Source organism: Leptinotarsa decemlineata, unplaced genomic scaffold (assembly GCF_025532065.1).
Source record: "Leptinotarsa decemlineata unplaced genomic scaffold, Ldec_3_MD MMD2_tig00000035_RagTag_RagTag, whole genome shotgun sequence".
Taxonomy (NCBI): Eukaryota; Metazoa; Arthropoda; class Insecta; order Coleoptera; family Chrysomelidae; genus Leptinotarsa; species Leptinotarsa decemlineata.
Genome location: NW_027412540.1, coordinates 2,353,180 through 2,373,964, shown reverse-complemented (window position 1 = coordinate 2,373,964; position 20,785 = coordinate 2,353,180). Strand labels below are relative to the sequence as shown.

General features: G+C 35.2%; 2 protein-coding genes across 15 annotated transcripts in view; one reads left to right on the top strand and one right to left on the bottom strand.

The window, feature by feature from the left end:
* The window catches only part of Glut1 (Glucose transporter 1), a 356,436-nt gene that overhangs the window by 84,666 nt on the left and 250,985 nt on the right, over positions 1–20,785 (bottom strand). The window lies entirely within an intron of this gene.
* LOC111504082 (uncharacterized) lies at positions 4,293–19,143 on the top strand. Of its 4 annotated transcripts, none has more exons than XM_074171734.1 (4): positions 4,293–4,431; positions 14,440–14,526; positions 14,661–14,726; positions 15,827–19,143. In XM_074171734.1, exons 2-4 carry the CDS (start codon positions 14,471–14,473, stop codon positions 15,882–15,884), a joined length of 180 nt encoding a protein of 59 aa, XP_074027835.1. In that variant the 5' UTR covers positions 4,293–4,431; positions 14,440–14,470; the 3' UTR covers positions 15,885–19,143. The 4 variants fall into 4 exon arrangements, 3 of the variants coding, with proteins under 3 accessions (XP_074027835.1, XP_023014340.2, XP_023014339.2); XM_023158572.2 differs by lacking the exon at positions 4,293–4,431 and adding an exon at positions 9,829–9,979 and having other exon boundaries at positions 15,830–19,143; XM_023158571.2 differs by lacking the exon at positions 4,293–4,431 and adding an exon at positions 9,829–9,979.

The following is a 20,785-nucleotide window of genomic DNA, read 5'->3' as shown; positions in this document are numbered from 1 at the left end:
AAAGATAGTTATATGACATCCAGTGACAATTGATTTAAATTTGAAAGTAAATTTTTGCAAAATTTCTCATTTCTCAGGTGGAAATATCTCTCTCGTTAAAAAAGTATCTTTATGTGCTTCAAACGCACAAATCTTTTTGATGTCATTATGTTATATCCATAAACATTTCTCAAGAAACAAACAGATACATTTTGTTCTTCACAAAATTCGTTTCTAAGTAATTGAATAGTGAAATTTATAGGTTCAGACTCCCAATGTGTGAAATTGGTTACTGATTTGAATCTGGAACTGAGATATATGATGGAATCGGCCAATACTTCATGAAAATCCATAACTAACGTATTCCAAAAACACTTTATTGTGAGATTTTCACTAAATTGTTTTACAAAAACGCAACACGTGTTTCGCCATACAATGGCTTCATCTGGCGTGTCTTTCAACTAATTCTACACATTCAATACTAAATATATATATAGTTTATGGAGTACCTGAAATCAAAGTACCTGTAAACGAAGTACCTGAATTTTAAGTAGCTGATATTTTACCTGAGTTTCTAACGAATTAAATTACCTGCACTTATGTTCCATTTTCACATTTGAAAAAATATATTCAGTAACGGAGAGTTATTGAGTTCTAATTGATCTTTCAGTAAATTAGCCGAATTCCTGAATCTATTGATTTCTAAACATTCTAGATGATTAAGTTTCAAACTCTTCTCTTCTAAATGTAACACCTCGTACTCATGATTGAACTCGTGTCCTTCTGCTAAAAGATGGTTTGCAAATGTGGAATTGGTCTTTCTATTTACAAAACTACTCCTATGTTCTTTAATTCGTTGGAAAAATGTTCTTCCTGTTTGGCCAATATACAGTTTTGGACAAGAGCCACAAGTCAGCTTATATACTCCTGATCTATCCGACACCAAAGTTTTGTCCTTATTGTTTTTAATAAATTTACTTAGGTTATTATTCGTTCTATAAGCTACGTTTACGCCTTCTTTCTTCAAAAAAACGGGCAATATTCCTGTTTGGTTCCCCCACATATGTCAATGTCTTATAACTCACGTTATCGCATCTTGAATATGGGTAGACCAGATCCATGGCTTGCTTTTGTCGTTTTTTGGAAAGAATGGAGCTTACAATATCTACCTTATAACCGTTATTAATCGCGATTTGTTTGATCAAATTCAGCTCTTTCTGGAAATCCCTATCAGATTCCCCATTATTAGTCCTTCATTGCATGAAAAGAATTCTCCGTCAAACTGGAAATAATTTTGAGACACACAAATGGTGAGTAAATAATGGGGAATCCTTTGAGTCCCTTACTGGCGGAAATTTTCATGGATAACATAGAGTATGAAATCCATAATAATCAGTTAGCCAACAATTTTTTGTACTGGTACAGATACGTAGATGATATCTTAGTATGTTTTACTGGTACAGATAGGCAATTAGGCAAGTTCATTGAATATGCCAATTCCATCCACCCGTCAATAAAATTCACCACTGAGAGGGAGGTAAATAATTCAATAAATTACCTGGACTTAACCATTACGAAAAATAACAATAAACATGAGTCTGCAATTTTCCACAAACCATCGTACACGGACATTATCATACATAATTCCTCCACGCACCCGTACCAGCATAAAGTTGCTGCATTCAATAGTATTCTTCACAGATTATTGAATATTCCACTGTCTGATAGGAATTTCCAGAAAGAGCTGAATTTGATCAAACAAATCGCGATTAATAACGGTTATAAGGTAGATATTGTAAGCTCCATTCTTTCCAAAAAACGACAAAAGCAAGCCATGGATCTGGTCTACCCATATTCAAGATGCGATAACGTGAGTTATAAGACATTGACATATGTGGGGGAACCAAACAGGAATATTGCCCGTTTTTTGAAGAAAGAAGGCGTAAACGTAGCTTATAGAACGAATAATAACCTAAGTAAATTTATTAAAAACAATAAGGACAAAACTTTGGTGTCGGATAGATCAGGAGTATATAAGCTGACTTGTGGCTCTTGTCCAAAACTGTATATTGGCCAAACAGGAAGAACATTTTTCCAACGAATTAAAGAACATAGGAGTAGTTTTGTAAATAGAAAGACCAATTCCACATTTGCAAACCATCTTTTAGCAGAAGGACACGAGTTCAATCATGAGTACGAGGTGTTACATTTAGAAGAGAAGAGTTTGAAACTTAATCATCTAGAATGTTTAGAAATCAATAGATTCAGGAATTCGGGTAATTTACTGAATGATCAATTAGAACTCAATAACTCTCCGTTACTGAATATATTTTTTCAAATGTGAAAATGGAACATAAGTGCAGGTAATTTAATTCGTTAGAAACTCAGGTAAAATATCAGCTACTTAAAATTCAGGTACTTCGTTTACAGGTACTTTGATTTCAGGTACTCCATAAACTATATATATATATATATATATATATTTAGTATTGAATGTGTAGAATTAGTTGAAAGACACGCCAGATGAAGCGATAAATACTAATTACAATCGTTTTTGATGATGAGTGACCCACTCTGATTATGCCAATTTTGTGAATCATAATCAAGATTTCCCATACAGTACAGTTTCTACATTGAGTAAACTGAATCTGTAAAAATCTGTTTTAAAATCTGTTTTTTCGTTAGGCAGCTGTCGTACCCCTACGAACGACAACCCTCAGAAGTCGAAACTTGTGCGAGCTAAGGATTAACGAGGTCTTACCTTTTAACGTGCGATTCGCTAAATGGTTTGCTGATTGGGCTTCCGTTTAAACTACTGGTAGATATGGTTTTGAAAGGGTTTTCTGCCAACTAGTTTTTGTCCCCTTACGAACGGCAACCCTGAAGACGTTCTACTGGCATGGGTATGAGCATATGCAATAAATACTAATAGCCCGAGAGTTAGGATCGAAAAACTTTTTCTATAGAGGTGGTTTCATAAGTAGAACTCACTAACGAACCAGCTATTGTCTACCAATCGTTTCTCCCATAATATCTAATTTGCGACTTAGAAGAACAGCAGGAAAATATCTCAAAATTATTTGATTTTTCAATTTCAGTTCTAGAAATATATCTTTGGAAATGATTGGCAAAGAAGGTGCATTTATCAGTTAACGTTAGGGTTGATTAAACGTTAAAAATATGAATTATTGAGATTTTCATTGGGTTTCAAAAGGTTTTTCATTTCTGAATAAATGATAGACGACTGACTGAAAAATCGTGCGCAATGAACAAGATGTGTTTCAAAAGTCATAAAAAAATGGTTTGGATTCGGAATTTTCCATAAAAGTATTGGTCGTTTGGTTAACCAGATTTAAGGAAACCTTGTTCAAATATAACAATTTTTTACGTTGGATCATTCCACCATATTTCTGAATACTTCTTGGGTGCCAAGATTGGGTTTTGATTATGGTATGCCTGCATAGTTGAAAGTTTTACTGGCGTCTTTTTTTTTCAAGAGTTTTGTCGGTAAGAATCAATTTTCAATCAGTGATCATTTTGTGAATACAATCTCAGTAATCCATGTACTGTACGGGGATCAAACAGTTTGATCCCTGTAGTTTACGGGGATCAAACTGTTTGATATGTCTCTTGAAGATGATCACTTGGTGATTGAAACACGTGTCGAGGTGTTGAAATAACGATTTGATTTTTGGGAAAAAACGAAAGTGGGTAATTTTCCAACTTTATTCACTGCCCTTGATAGGATAGTAATGATTATTATTTATTATTGATCAGTACTATAAAAATGATACGGCAGAAATGAGAGCTTCAGTTTCAGTTAATACGTCAACCACGCCACTGAAGATGACTGCCGCAGTTGCAGTTGAAAGGTTTGGAGATTGTAACCAAAGAATACCAACCAAAACATATGCAAGAGTTCTGGAAAAACTACAGTTTCATAATTTATACGTCAGATTTCACGGATCTCCATAATAAATCTAAGAACGGTGCACTGGTTCACGTTTATAATGCCTCTTAGAGCCTTTTAAAGAGATACGTGACATATAAAGTATACAATACACAAACGCAGTTCATCGTAGAACTCGTAGAGAGAAAAAGAGGCGCTTGCAGTGAAATTACCCCAGAATTATTTCATAATGTAGGGCATTGGTAAAAATACTTCAGTATTGTCAGAAAGTGAATGGTGAACGTTTTGAATATTTATTGGAATGAACAGAAGAGGGTTTTTTTAAATCATGATTTTTAACGTCAGTTTGTAGATTATTCGAAGGAATATAAAACTGTTGATCCGATTTCCAAAAACTGCGAATGAGTCCGGTTCTGACTGAGTAAACAACAGGTGTACTTATCAGAATCGTTTAAAATTATTATTTTATTAGTGAAATAAACCATTCGAAAATTTTACGAATTTCACACGACTTCACAAAATTGGAGACCACTTGGAGACCCGTAAGTCCATTGTTTTTTATTAAATTAATTCACCTACAAAACAAGAACATAGTAAATTGCTGTCAATCCAAGAACGCATACTGTCTGTTATCATCGTCCCAGGAAGCAGCGTGCAGGTCCGTACTAGACCTCGATGAAACCAACCAAACATGCCGAAGTTTCCTATAATACTACTACTACCATAACTACTTGAAGTTAGAAGACTACCTCCTTGCTTTAGGTGGAAAAGTGAATCCGAAGGATATCCTTTTTTCCTCAATAATTTCAAACAACAGAGTATGCATATATCTATCTAGCGAAGAAAAAGTTGAAGAATTCATGAACAACGCTAACGGAAAAATTATTCTCAACCAAGAAATCCATACAGCTCGAAGACAAATGTGTGCCCTTCTATTCCCCATAGTTTCTTGGAGCAGGCATTACGCAAGCTAAATCTGAACCTGATGTCACCAATTTTGAGAATAGGAGTTTCTAATACCGAATACAAACACAGTCTTAGCTTTCGAAGACAAACGTATGTTAATCCTATAGACCATACCAAAATCTCCCACTCAATAATTATAAACTTTGACGATACACCCTACTGTATATACCTCTCTTTGAATTATCAGCTATGCTTCAGCTGCAAACAAAGAGGATATTTAGCAGCCATCTGCCCAAACAAAACCGAAGACCCTCAACACCTAAAGGACGCTGCGACAGAAAACCCGGCCGTCGTTGTACAGAAAGACACAGTCAACACCGATAGCAATCCCCAAGAAACTGTTAATGAAAATCCTTCATCAAATAATCCAACTAAGAGAACTAGATCTGAGATAACAACTCCACCGGCCCTTTCACATCTCCAGAAGATATAGCAGAAACCCTAGCGGCCTCCCTACAACAGCACTCCAGCAACGATAGGTTTCCTGACGTTATTATAAAACAGACGAGGTTAAGAGAGAAATCTTTTACAATTTCTTCAGCCACAACATCAAATACAGTGGACAATCAAATAACTTTAAGAGAAATTTGCGAATGCCTCAAATGCATGAAAGATTATTCTCCTGGCCCTGATGATATTCCAACAGTTTTACTGAAAATGTTACCAGACAATGCTTGGGAATTGCTGCTCAAAATATGCAATATTATCTGTAACAAACAAGTATTTCCTCAGAAATGGACCGGATCAATAATTATACAATACATAAAGAAAACAAATCAAAATCATCCCCAGAATCATACAGACCAATCTCGTTAACATGTGCAATGTGCAAGTTGTTAGAAAAAATCTTCAATGCCAGATTTACATGGTTCTTACAAGAAAAGAAACTTCTAATACCCGAACAGCGTGGTTTCCGGAAAAAGAGATCCACACTAGACAACTTGGTGGACCTTAAATCGGAAATACACGAGTCTTTTATCAACGACCAAGAATGTATTGCGATCTTCTTCGATATCGCCAGAGCATATGATTCGATACGACAACATACAATACTGAAAACACTGCAAAAATGGTCATTTGGTGCAAACACTCGCAAGTTTTGAGTACGAGCTGACGGAATCCTGTCCCACGAAAATTCAGGAAAACGGAGTACCTTAAGGTTCTCCTTTGAGCACAACACTTTTTTTTGTAGCCATCAACAGCATAATAGAAGAGTGCACCACACCGCTCAGTCTACGAGACTCTGCTCTGCCGAAGACTACGAGATCGCAGACGGTCTCGTAGTCTTCTACGACGATCTACAACGTTTTCTTGTTAAACTCCAAGACTGGTTCTCTTCCACAGGACTTCAAATATCAGAAGACAAGACCAAGTGCATCCGGTTCTGCAAGAGATATAAAGGAAACCTGGCCCAATTACAACTCTTCGGCAAGAGTATCCAATACGTAGAGAATATAAAATTTCTATAAATGGTTTTAGACCACCGACTGAACTGGAAGCTACATATTCAACATCTTAAAATCTCCTGTCAGAAAGGACTGAATTTGATGAAAACCATTTCCTCTAAAAGTTGGGGTGCCGATTCAAAGACCTTAATGCAAATCTACAGGTCATTGAAACGATTCAAACTAGACTACGGGGCAATAATATATAACTCGGCAAAGAGGACAATTCTAAAATAACAGGATACCATTCAGAATAATGCCATCAAAATTGCAATTGGAGCCTTCTGCACTAGTCAGGTAAACAGCATCCGTTGTGAAGCAGGTGACCCATCATTATCTTCTCGGAGACAACTCCTGACTCTTACATACGCAGCTTCTGTCAACTCAAATCCAGAATATCCAGTTCACCACAACATCGTCGCAAACATATTTGAAAACACTTTTGCTAGAAAGAAAAGAGCTGATTTTCCATTTTATGAGAGATATAACCGCTACCGATCCAGTTTACGTCTTTCACTTCCAAATATTATGAATACTTCAAATATATCGAACCCTCCTCCCTGGACAATTCCTCAAATACAAACAAACATAAGTCTTACCCAGTGTAACAAAAATTAAACCAATCATGGGATAATTAAGACAGAGTTTCACCTACTAATAAATCAATATGAGGACTTTTGTTTGATATACACGGACGCATCAAAAACCGAAGAGGGTGTTGGGGCAGTTTTCATAAGTTCTGATTACAAGACCTCCTTCAAATTACCTAAAGAGAGTACAGTATTCACAGGGGAATTATATGCTATATTGAAAGCATTACATTTCGCCGAAGTAAGGAATCTAACAAAATGCCTTATTATGACAGACTCACTGAATGCACTTGAGGCAATTGAAGAACTTTACATCAACCACCCCATCATACTCCTAATGAAAAGAGCTATACAATCTCTGCAAGAAAATGAAGAATCAAAAATTCATTTCATGTGAATTTCATCGCATATAGAAATATCAGGTAATGAGATGACAGATAGGAAGCTATTACCAACCCGATTACAGCAACAGAACTTCAAGTTGCGTACCGAGATCTGAAACTCTTTTACAAACATATCCTCTCCAACTGTTGGCAATCCCAATGGAACGAATCATCCTCAAAATTATCCAGCATCAAGACATCGATTCTACCATGGAAGAACACATTTGATAACATGCGAAAACAAGTAATCCTCTCACGACTTCGATTGGGTAATACACGCGCTACTCATGGACATCTGACGTGCGAATAGCAACCTAAATGTACAGTGTTGAATATATGTCAACCGAATGCGTTCTATATCATAATGATAGACTCAATTTCAATATTACCCGTTCACTCATAGATATATTAGGAGAAAATTGTAATACTGACAATCTCTTAGCTTTTCTCAAACGCATTAATATGTTACACGAAATATAGCACTAGCATAATCTGTATCACTGAACTTACGCTAATAACCCTACGTGGTTGAAGCGTCTTTTTAATAAAAAAAAAACTGCGAATTTTGAAATAGCTTAATATAAACAATGCGTCTTATTCTGATGAAGTGCTCTACATCGTACCTAAAAATATGCAAATGAACTCGCAGCGGTATTTTGCAGATTTTTTAACCTGTCTTACAAAGAAGGAGTTTTTTCTCCTTGTTGGAAGGTTGCTCGTGTTCAGCCTATTCCCGAAAAGGACAAGAGAAATCTTCCAAATAACTATAAACCAGTCGCTTTGCTATCAGTGATATCAAAAATCATGGAGAAAGCCGGAAACCACCATATCCTTAAATATTCGGAAGGCTTCAACATCTTGAGCGATCATCAATATTACTTTCGGAAACAAAGATTAACAGGCAACCTTCTATCGTTTGTCATCCATACTTGGAATAATGCAATCGAGAAACATGGAGAGTCAAGAGTCAAGAGCGTCATTCCATTTACATTCCAGGACATCGATAACTGGAGGTTGCATATCTCAATGATGATCTAGAAGTGATTTCGAATCAGGGTGAAACTAACCAGGTTCAATTCAATGCCATATAAACGCAGGCATCGGTTTTCTCCAAAAAGATGAATGTCTCTGAACTGAATATAATAGTGTTAGGACAGATAATTCTGCTTTCTGCTTTGGGTTAAAATGGACACCGATATGTCTTGGAACAAAAACTTGGAACACTGTTCCGAACCAGAAAATTGTTCACACTACAGACCTTCTTTGGAGTATTGTTCCCAAGTATGAAGCTTTCTCTTCTAATAAAGATACTTTCACGGAAAGTGTTCAAATAACTTGGCACATTTGGCACCAAGAGCGATACATATCAGATATACGCTACGGACTGTTGCTGCTCATCGTTTTGAGGTTCAACTCAGTACACCATGAACTTCACTGTTTAAGAACTCTTTCATTTGGAGAGCTGCGTTTATTTATTTCTTATTTTTTTGCGAACAAAATACAAGCACTACAGGAAAATCCTTAAGGCGCTCTGAGAGCGGTTCCCGTGCGACAGTATCGATCCACATTGGATTTGAATGGCTGGAGATTAAATCCATTTGAAAAAACATTCTCAGAAAGTTTATTCCACATAAACTCAGTTCTCCAAATGAAAGCGTTCTTAAACAGTGTATTTCTGATATGTACTGCTCTTGGTGGAAATAAATGTGCCAAGTCATTTGAACACTTCCCGTGAAAGTATCTATAGAAGAGAGACAAATCTTCAACCTTTCTTCGAAGTTCCAGGCTATCAAAGTTGCACGTGATGTTTGCGTCTCCAATCAGGCGGATAGCTCTTTTCTGGATGGGATCCAGCGACTTCAGGGTATTTTTGGGGGCAGAGCTACATATATGAGAACAATACTCCAAAGCAGGTCTGATCTGAGCTTTATAAAGCATCAAAATTGCTGAGGTGTGTACAGTTTTCTAGTTTGGAACAGTGTCCCAAGCTTTATGTGCAATAACATTCCTGAGAAAGTTTTTCTGAATGGATGTAATCTCGAGCGATTCAAATATATTTTGAATCGCCACTTTCGCACAGACCGCCCTCTTAGAACGCCTCAAGGATTTTCCTGAAGTGTTTTGTCCTTGAATAAACTTTACTGGAAACAGTATTGAAGTACCTAATTAACGAGGTGTTCCAAGATTACCTTTGCTATTGAAAAAAGCAGATAACACGAGTTATCTAACACTATCGTCTTATCAACAAAATGTTCCAACAATAATTAATTTCATGAAAATTTTATTGAAGTCAGGAGGGAGGGACCTTTTCTCAATCGCGCTGCATATATTTACTCAAGAAGTAAAATATGTTGGTGGAAATAAATTACGTATAATTTTTTGCAAAACTATGTTGCGCAAAATAACGCAATAACAGCAGACGCCATCTTCTACGGACTCTCAATTTCGGATTCACTATCATCGATATAATATGTTTTTATTTCAAGTTGCCTAACACAGCTTTTTCGCCTACATTTTTGTGACTAATCAATTCCACGATTTCATGGAAATGAGAATAAGTTTACTCAAGTTATCTGGTGATTGTATTCCAGGCAATAAATATATTTAACAATGCACTTTCATGAATCATTGCAAGTTACCTGGTGCTGTGTTAACTACCTGTCTTGTCGAAGCGAAAATGTGGAAATGTTGCTTTGCATGCCTCAAGTAAGTAGCCTTTGTAGTTTATTGTACCGTAATAAGTCGGTCGGTAGCCGATCGGTTCGACGTGGGTGCTTTGTTCACTCACTCAAATCGGCCGCCGCCGCCGTGTTGGTCGATGGTTCAAGCCTCAGGCTGAACGATCATGTCATGTATAATAGAGTTTGTCTCTGATTATGCTTAACTTTCTGTCAGAATAAATTTGCAAACAGTACACATTTGGACTGTGGTAAGGCGAGTCGTGGGAGATTTTTCTTCGGGTTCTTCTGATTGCTCCTTATTTCTTTCATTATGCTGTTTATTTCTTCGGAATCTTTGAGTTTTTCTCAGTCATATCATCATCTTTTTTCCCAATGAACATAGAGTGGTCTCCGTTACTTTCTAGATTGATTATTTCATTGCACTTTGGGAGAGTCTAAGTCTCCATTATTCCCAAGGATACTTGATTGGCTGGCAATGATGTATAACCCAGTACGTTGCGATATTTAATTTCCTTCGTTTGTTTGGTGTGCTACGGTTTGGTTCTTCTGCGAGTTTTTTGTTGGAGCTGGGATTTTTTTCCTGAATTCCGTTTTTCGCGCAGGTGCTCGGTTCATTGCCGTTTTTTATCAAGTCTACACTTTGTTGTTGATATAGGGATTCGTTTCTTCTCTAATGAGGCAATAATATTTTCTTCACAACTGATATATGATAATATATCATATATATCATATGATAATATTATCATAATTTCTTATTTCTTCTTCTCAATTTCGAATAATATTTACTGGAAAAATAACCCCATAAGGAGTTTTGAAGAACTCAATTCATTATCACCGATTGTAATAAACATAAATCGAAGTTCTTATTCACATATTTTAAAAAATTATATTTTGAAACTGAGATTACTGATTGAATCAAGAGCCAATAAACAGAGTATTTGAAATCCAACACACTCTGGTTCCAACTTTTCTAGATCAACTTCTTATCATGAGTGTGATTTCAAAGAGAAAAACTACCTTTCAAAAAATGTACCAACGGCTGGGCTAGTGGAATCCTTCTGTGAAGGCATTTATGAGCATCCGCAAACACTGACTTTGGACACTTCAGCCCTAGCCCAATTCGATACTTTCAGTAGAGAGCTTCAACAAGACTTTTGATACATTATTGCATGAGCACATCGTTCATTTGCTCAGATGTCTTGTGATACCCAATCAAGTAGTGAATTACCTAGATCAACCGATACAGCTCTGTATCTCACTGCATTTCACTATGGATACAGCTACAGCACCCCCGGAGGTTGGATTCATAAAATCACTCATTCAATCCATCTGTATGATCTTAAAATGTTTGCCGTTGGATAAAAGGATCTACATCAGTCTTTGAAAGAATACAAGTGGACTCGAAAACAGCTGTTCTGTTTCGAGGTGATGACCCGAAAAAATGTACTTTCATAGGATCTCGTCAAAAATTTCGAAAAATCGTTCATATTTCAAAAACGAATAATTTTAAGATAAACATTTTATAGGAAAAAGTTGTTTATTTTGACGAAATCCACCATGCACTTGGTTTTTGTAATGTTATCAGCAACTTTACTTAGTAGCTAAGTAATATGCATCGATATAGAAAGCTGTAAATATTTCGAAAACGATCACCTCCAGGGTGTACCTTCTTTACTTGAAATAAGTGTCGGAATTAAGTTTTTACATGAAAAGTACCGAACGTTTACTACCGAAAAAGTTAAGGCAATTTGAAATAAATGACAGCGTACGAAGCGCCCCCTAAATGTTACATGAAAATCAATACAAAATTACGATTTCAAAAAAACCCTGCGTACCAAAATTTGTGCAAATAACTTGTTTTTGCAAGGGTTATTTTTGGAAAACGAGCAAAAAAATTCTATTTCAACACCCTGTATCTCCGAAAAGAAGCATTTCCGGACACACGTTTATATAGACTTTTTTTTCATAAAATTGTTTCAGCAGTATTTCGTTTGGAATACAAACGGAATAGAGGAAACTGTTTTTCGTATAATTCAGCTTTTGTATGGAAGTATGTTTCGGGAGTATTTTTCTTTCGTGTAATTCAATGTTTATATGAAAATAGCTGTTTCGAGAGGGCTTTTTCTTTCAGTTTGTGTTTGAAAGTTACTTCTTCGCATGATCTACACATCTTTGAATAGAGTTAATTTTTTGAAATTGATTCCTTTCTTTCTTTGGAAGATTCCCACATTTTTTGTATCAAGACGGAGAAGCAGAAGGCCAAAATCTTTCTTCCCCAAAAATTAACCTCTTCTAACAATATACCCTTTCAATTCAAATAGGGATTTAGTTTATACTGCTTCAGCCCAGCACTCTCTGCTAGCTTGCTTCAATAAATCAATGGATTATTTTTTCGTAGTCATGAAACTCTCTCAATTGAATCATATAGACTTTTTCATTGAGGTCTTTTTGTTGAAATACGCTAACAGCATCTATTTGCTCTATGTCTGAGTAGCATATTACAGCTAGAGTTACAAAGTAGCGGGTAAATGTATCTGACCAGAGGAAAATACTTCATCATAATCGATTCCATTCCTTTATGCACATCCTTTGATAACAAGTCTTGCTTTGTAACGCAGTATGTTTCCTTTAAACTCCCTTCGGTTTTGAAAATCAACGTATAGTTCATGGGTTTTTTATTTGGAGGCGAATCTTCTAATAGAATCCATGTGTGCTTTTCTTTCAAGGAATCATATTCATCTAATATTGTTTCTTTCCCAAGCTCTCCATCGCATCTTCAATAATCAAGGAAGCTTTTACAGCATTCATATTAGCGGTTTTCGCAGAATAAAACGGATACATACATTTCGTGTTAGGAATCACACGTTAAAAGGAAAGATCTCGTTAGTCCTTAGCGTGTACAAGTTTCTCAACTTCTGAGAGTTGTCGTTCGTCAAGGGGGCGACAGCTGATTTACGGAAAAACAGATTTTAAACAGATTTTTTTCAACATTGTCATCTAAATTGATGAATGAAGCCATTATGGTAGGAAATCATAATGAAGGAAAGAGAATTGAAACTTTGTATGTTTCGTCCTATGAGGACATTTTCAAACTTAAACTAACTCTAATGTATTAATTAATACAGTTTATTGTATGATATTCACTATAGTTCTATTCAGTTAACAAAAATAATTTCCTTCTATTTCAGATCATACTACAGACGCATTCGTTATGGGATATGTATCATTGAATATGTATTAAAAAAATTGTAATGTGGCGAAAAAATCGATATTTTTTCAGTGTCCTCACCTAATAACAAAATAAGAGTATAATCTGAAATAGCTTAATGTTACACTTATTTATAAGAAGCTTGGTAGAGCATTGGTTGAACTCTGGAAAGTTAACCAGTGATCGTGTTTTTTTGTGGAAATATGTGAAATTGAATGAAATAAAAGAATATTTATGAATATTTTCTCAGGTTTCTCATTGTTATGGAATTCAATGGTAGTACTGCTCTCATTCGGGGTATCCTTCACAAATGAATATTATTTTAAAATATTTCTAATGCGAGTCCTAGTTCGTCGCCCAATACGATTAACCTTATCTTCATCAAAAATGTCAGAAACTTGGGCGAGCTGGTCATCACAGTGGACAAGCTGAGCTCCGACCACTGTCTGGTGCTCTTTAGTTTCACTAGAGATAATCCGATAACAAGGAGATTGAAGTATGACTACAGGAGCACCGACAGGAAGGAGTTCAGATCGACTATGAATGGATCAACCGTGATAAAATGCAGCATATCGAGAGATGATCTTGGTATGGTCTGTGAGCAGTTAGTCTCAAACATCCAGAAATTTTGAGACAGGTCGATAAGGAAAATCGTGGTGAAAGGACATCGAGATATCCTTCCACTGGACATTGTTCAACTCATAAAGGAAAAAAACCACCAACACACATGGTGGCAGCGAACACGAGACCTCTGCTAGAAGGATCACATGCTGATACTTGCGGTGGAGGTCAATGAACGCATCTTGGAGTTCACTCATGAAAAGTGGTGGGATAAGCTCGAAAGTTTTAGTCTGAAAGATCACTCTGTGTGAAGGATCGCTAAGAAGCTAAATAACCGCTTGATAGTTGAATAATTAATACATCATTCATCAAAATAGGTGATCGAACACGGAAAGATACCAAAGAAAAAAATTCTCATGTATTTGAATGAACTGAGAAATGCAGAAAAACGTAACAGAAAAACATATTGAGAAAGAAAATTGTCGATATTTTATCGGTGCATTTAATGATCATTCACTAAGACAGATACGTAGAAAGATAATGGAACTTATTTTTCCTCGTCCGATTTGAAGATCATTTTCCTACGTCCTGAAACACGTCATAATTTCAAATTTTCAAAGGCTTGAACATTATTAGCTTTGAATTTTTGGAAAAAAATTTCCAAGCACTCAAAAAACTCATCCGAAATGTATACTATAATTCGATTTTGTTAACAGACAGAAAGGCGACCGTTCATCGAGGGACACTATGGAAATGGAAATGAAACACGATACAAATAATGGCGAAACAAAAACAGGCAATGAGTAAGGAATTTCTCAACTTCTTCAACCTTCAATTCATTTCAACAATTCAATTAATTTCATGAAAACTGTGTGTGTTATTTTGGAATTTCCATAGCGTTGAATGGAATTATGTATCGATATTCCAACTTTTTCAGGAACTGGAACTCATTACGGCAAAAAATGTCTTACTACCCTTACCAGAAAATGAATGAATTCACTGCGTGAGTTTTTGATTGCTTGACATTTCTCATGTTTGCAATTTGAAAAAGGGGGGTAACTACAGAAATTGAGTCCATTATGAGCAATCGTTGAAAACTTTGCTCTTTTCATTATTGTTTCATATGAAGCTCTGTATTTTTCATTTGGTTGTCAAATTGCTAATACATTTTTCTTCAGGAAACACTTAACATTTGTAGAAATTAAAATTTCGGTTTGAAAATCCGAGAAGGTGCGAAATAACGGTTCATTTTTGAATTATATTTACTTCACCATCAAGTTTACTGTTTATTCATTTTCGAACTCGAGGATATGTATGGAATTTGATGAAAACTACTTCTTTTTACTGAAAGGTAAAATCTCTTTCATTAAATGAATCAAACAAACTAGAACTGTAGCACTTTTGTTGATGTGCCTTTTACCAAGTGAGTTGGCGAAGTTAGAAATGACATGAATGCGTTTTTGGAATCGTATTAGAATCCGATCTGATTTTATCTCGTCAATAAAGATAAACACGATTGTTCGGTTTGAGATTTCTAACTTTTTCCACGCACGATTTCAAAGAGAGTGAAATAACTGGTCGTTTTGAATTAAATTTTTCATAACCTGATAATTTGTATTTCCCTATCATTTTCGAACTTTTAGATATGCATAGAATTTCAAAAACACTCCTTTTATAAAATTTGTACTTGCTACTTTTATAAAATAAATCCAACAAAAATACTTTCCCATACATCAGAACTGTAACACTCTTTTTGACCAACTTAGATGACGACGTTAAGAGATAATAGTAAATTATTTTGCTTGATGAAATATGTGTCAAAAAGAGCGTTAAACTGTGAAAGAGTTTATTCAGTTCTTTACTTCTTATAAGTAGTCGAAAATATGTGTGTTTGATTATGCTGTCGGGACCACTTTAATAACATGCTTGTACTGTTGAATACAAATAAAAAAGTTTTACTGTCTGTATGAGCATTCACCAATCAGAAATAAAGCTGTCACTTTCCATAATAACTACTATTTCCAAAAACTTGAAACTATTTGACATATTATTGCATATTTGCATTGTTCCTCACATACAACTGAAGTGACTTTTCCCTATTAGCAGACCAACCGGTGAACAGGCACCAGTAGAAACTGATGAAGGAAATTCAACCGAATGAACCGAGAACAATCTACCCGTTATTCGCAATGAATGTAATCGGAGGTCAATATCGGATACTCCCAATATTTTACATACGGGTTTATCTAACCTAAGAGAAGGAGGTTTTTGAAAATGGAATGAAAGAATATGTGAAATTATATTAAATAGCGTACATAATAAAATTAGTTTGTAGGAAATTATTGGAAAATGTGATCAATTAAAAAATCAATAAAACTTCTTCAGTGACAATAACTAAGTTCGTCAATGAATTTTCCTGGCCCTTTCTCTATTATCCTCATCACATCCTATCTCGTTCTCCCTGAAATCCGTTTTTGAATTACTTTTACATCATCAGAGAAATGTAGATAAGAAATTCAACCGTATTCAAAATTTCAACTAGTACATACATAGTTAAGGAATAACGCAGGGAGTAAGGAAAATTGATAAAATAACAATGGAAAAATTTCTTGGGACAGCAAGGTTAAGGCTTTCTACTTCTCCGTCTTCATACAAAAAATGTGGGAATCTTATTGAGAAGTTTTCTGTTCAATGAAGATTTTTCTTACTGTTTGTAGTTCATTGAACCTCAGAAGATACCTCAAATATTTGAGTTTTTACAAACCCATTTTTTACCTTTGTATTAGCGGAAAATTTCAGAAGAAAATTTCGTCAAATTTGTACAGAAAATCATTGACATGTGTCTGAAAGTGAATGTTAGACATGAATGGTTCCGGAGATAGGATTAGTCTACTTAATCTTCTGAAGACGCCAACTTGGCTGATGAAACGCGCGTTGCGAAGAGTATTGCAGATTTAGTCTTAGGAAACAGTGCTTGTTTGGATTCAGACTAGAGTTTTCAGTTCTACCTTTCATGGATCATATCAAAAATGATTTTTTGAATTACGTCTTTTCAGTTATTTCCATTTCCGACAAATTTCAAATGTTACTTTTCCTTTGAATCATCTGAAAGTTTATAATTCTACGAAGAAAATAACGATAGTTGATTTTGAAACAAATGTTTTCTGCACATGGCTATTTTCAGGTTGGTATCTATAATAATAATAATAATAATTATAATCCGTTGTGGCGAACGAGAAGTGCCAAATTTATTGGAACTATTCGTTCCCCACCCTCAGGCTCATACAAGCTAATAAGCCTGATGTAGTCCTTCTCGACCACCAGACCAAGACGATATTTGTCGTGGAGTTTTCAGCTCCTGGCGAGATGAATATCGTCAGAAAAAAGGGGGAAAACGGATGAAATATCGAGATTTTCTCTTCGAACTCCGCAGACTCTATCCATATCACTATGTCAAGATGGTTGTTCTGATTATTGAAGTCCTTGGTGGAATGATGTCTTCTCTACTCTCGACTCTTAAAATCATACCGGCTTGCCGAACTAAGGCAGAACTCTTAGCCGCACAGATGCAGAAGGCTGTCATTCTTGGCTCACTGCGCTTGCTCAGGGCACATGATTCTCGGACCCAATGATCACTTACCCCACGGTGTGGGGAGTGGTCATTGATTGATGATGCTGGCGCGCCCTCCCAAATGTATCGGGGCTTCGGGGGATAGGGCCTGACCAGCGCACACTACAGTGAAAACATAATAATAATAATAATAATGAGCCTGATGTAGTCCTTCTCGACCACCAGACCAAGACGATATTTGTCGTGGAGTTTTCAGCTCCTGGTGAGATGAATATCGTCAGAAAAGAGGAGGAAAAACGGATAAAATATTGAGATTTTCTCTTCGAACCCCGCAGACTCTATCGAGATCACTCTGTCAAGATGGTTGTTCTGATTATTGGAGTCCTTGGTGTAATTATGTCTTCTCTACTCTCGAATCTTAAAATCATACCGGCTTGCCGCACTAAGGCAGAAATCTTAGCCGCACAGATGCAGAAGGTTGTCATTGTTGGCTCACTGCGCTTGCTCAGGACACATGATTCTCGGACCCAATGATCACTTACCCCACGGTGTGGGGAGTGGTCATTGGTTGATAATGCTGGCGCGCCCTCCCAAATGTATTAGGGTTTCGGGGGATAGGGCCTGACCAGCGCACACTACGGTGAAAAAAAAATAATAATACATCTTTATTCATTATAAAAATAAAAATGGAATAGACAAAAATAAAATAAAACGGTATACAGAAACAAAAAACAAAAAAAGAAAAAAAACTTCCAGTTTATATGGTGAATAGGCGGAGTATCAGCCAAGGCTGTTTTTCAACTCAAACTCTTTCTAGGTTTAACATCAAAATAAAATGTTCCGATAAATATTTTGATTCGCAAAATCACAGCATAATTTGAAATAGAGATAGAAATACACCATCAAAATGAATTTTGTAGGAAATATAACCGAAAAGGGAAAACTTGTTTTCGTGGAAAAAATGGTTCATATAAAAGTTATAGATATTCATATCGCCTACAACTTTCAGTGAAAATCTTGAAAAAATATTGCCCACTATTTTCTTCTTAAAATAACTATTTTATGCTGATATAAATTACATCCTCTTCTTGAGTTATTTGCATTGGCCACAATTTACATAATATTTAGCTATCGTTATATGGCATTCCCAACCGCCTCACCGCAATCAATCGTGAACGTTACTGTTTCATTATCTGAAGAAAGTTTCTTATAAAAGTCGTTAAAAGACGAATTGCATGATGTTCCTTGAAGTTGAAAGCAGATAGCGAACGTTTGAAAAAACAAACCAATCCCGTAATCCAACATGAACTGTGTCAAGTCTATATATAAAGTGCGAAAATTAGTATCGACAAATCATTTCACATTTGAGTTGTAACACACAGTCGTTTCCATACACATTTTCATTCTATACAATCTTTGTGAAGAAGTAAAAAGAAGGGTTAACAAAAAAACTATAGGGCATACTAATGGATACTGAACAAGCCAACAATAGCAATTTGAGGCAAACGAAAGCTTATATTGGAACTAGAAGTGGAACGCAAAATGTTATCAAGAAGAAAGTGAAAAGGGAAATAGCTGGTGCACCGCCAAGAAACAATACTGGTCCAGATGGAAGGAAACAGGACGAATTCTAGTAGACATCTTTGAGGAGTTACATTATCCTGAATAAACTCAGGTGAAGTCTTGAATAAACTTAATTTAGTATATGCAAGATCTTAACTGAACTGAGATGTACATCAATTATCAGTATTATTTTTTGTTATTTGTGATGAATAGGTCTAATATAAAATAATTCATTGCTAATCCGGATATGAATTGATTGAATACTTGAATAAATATATTGATGTTACATTTTTATTCTTCAAATATTTGTATTGAAGTTAGTGCATAAATGGATTTCTATCTCGGATGATCTCAAAATTTCTTTTTGATACATCTACGATCAACTCTCACAGTGGCTATCAATAGAAGTGAACGAATAAATTAGCAAGCGTGAATAAAATTTGCAAGAATATTATTTTTTTGATTGAAATCCAGTATCACAAAACGAAATATCTAACTGAAAGTCAGGATACCTATTTTAAAACATAAACAGCCTCGCTTCATTATAATCCAGCTATAAATTCATGAGTCATACAGAGTTGACGACATTTCATTTAACGCATTCCAACTAGTGTTTATTTTAGAAATATTTTAGAAATAAATGATGATGGTGATGATGATGTTGATGTATAAAAAAGGAATTCATGGTTCAAACTTGATCAAATCTTCAAGAATTGAATATATCGTTGTAATTCATCAAAACAAATTCACTAGAACAAAATCATGAGTAGAAAATATATGATATGTAACAATTTGAGGTCTTGAGTTAGAATTTATGAGAAACGTGTTAAATTTTTCGGAACGAATCGAACTTTATCAACTAATATACTGAATGCATATTACTGGAGTTTTATGCCAACACCAAGCCGTTTTTTAACACCTCGACACTTGTTTCGATCACCAAGTAATCATCTTCAAGATCATCAGTTTAATCTTACTCTTGAAGATGATCACTTGGTGACCGAAACACGTGTCAAGCTGTCAAAAATAACGGTTTGGTGTTGGGATAAAACTCCAGTAATATTCATTACTTCACCAAAGGTTCCAAACAGTGCATCACGAGTAACTAATATACTACATCTATGAAATTCAGCCCACTGGCAAATATTCACAATTTTCTTATGAATGTAGTTTGATTTCGAATATTTATCAAAGTGTATCAATTAATCTGATAGATAACATTAAATTGCAATTTTCCTTCCTCCATTTGTAACAGTTCTGTGAGTTTGTGGAAGTAGTTAGCCAGTTCGCGAAAACTTCACAAAGTATATCGTGTCGTGAAATTTTTTGAAAAATATATTGATACATGCTCTCTAATTTATAAAAAATACTTGTGAAAAAAAGTTTCTCATTGAGTGGTTTCTCTGGTTGAGTGGAAGAGTAGCGTAAGCTAAACTCCGCCAGTATAAATAATGACAATTTTTTATTATTATTATTTGATGTTATCTTTCAATTCAATGTATACAGTTGTAACGTAATATTATAGTATGCAACGATCATGTAATAACCATCACATGAGAATTGCATACGCTATTTTTTATAGAGCCGATTAATAATGGAGAATTATAATTATTATATTTATATTTGTTTTGAACACAATAACAGTAATTACTATCGTTTATTCAAAAAATCTACAAAACTGTAATTATTGGTGTTACTTCGGGTATTACCATAGATATAGAAAAACTATAAACATTCAATTTATATTTATATTGAACATAATAGTTGTATTTAATCCAATTTCTTTGGAGATTTCTTTGAGATTATTTATTGGGCAGTTTGAGAAGTATATTCTGAACCGAATTTTCAAAGTAGCGTTTCGCCACTGAATTGGATTTCCAGCCACCATGACGTTTTAATGAAGTTATGTCACCATCGGCATCAACATA

What these genes read in the sequence shown, in the direction of transcription:
- LOC111504082 (XM_023158571.2), top strand. Translation starts at nt 9,894, where the DNA reads ATGAATCATTGCAAGTTACCTGGTGCTGTGTTAACTACCTGTCTTGTC. An exon ending in TGTTGCTTTGCATGCCTCAA is followed by an intron (nt 9,980 to 14,439) that starts GTAAGTAGCCTT and finishes TTTTGTTAACAG; the next exon opens with ACAGAAAGGCGACCGTTCAT. An exon ending in AAAATGAATGAATTCACTGC is followed by an intron (nt 14,727 to 15,826) that starts GTGAGTTTTTGA and finishes TTTCCCTATTAG; the next exon opens with CAGACCAACCGGTGAACAGG.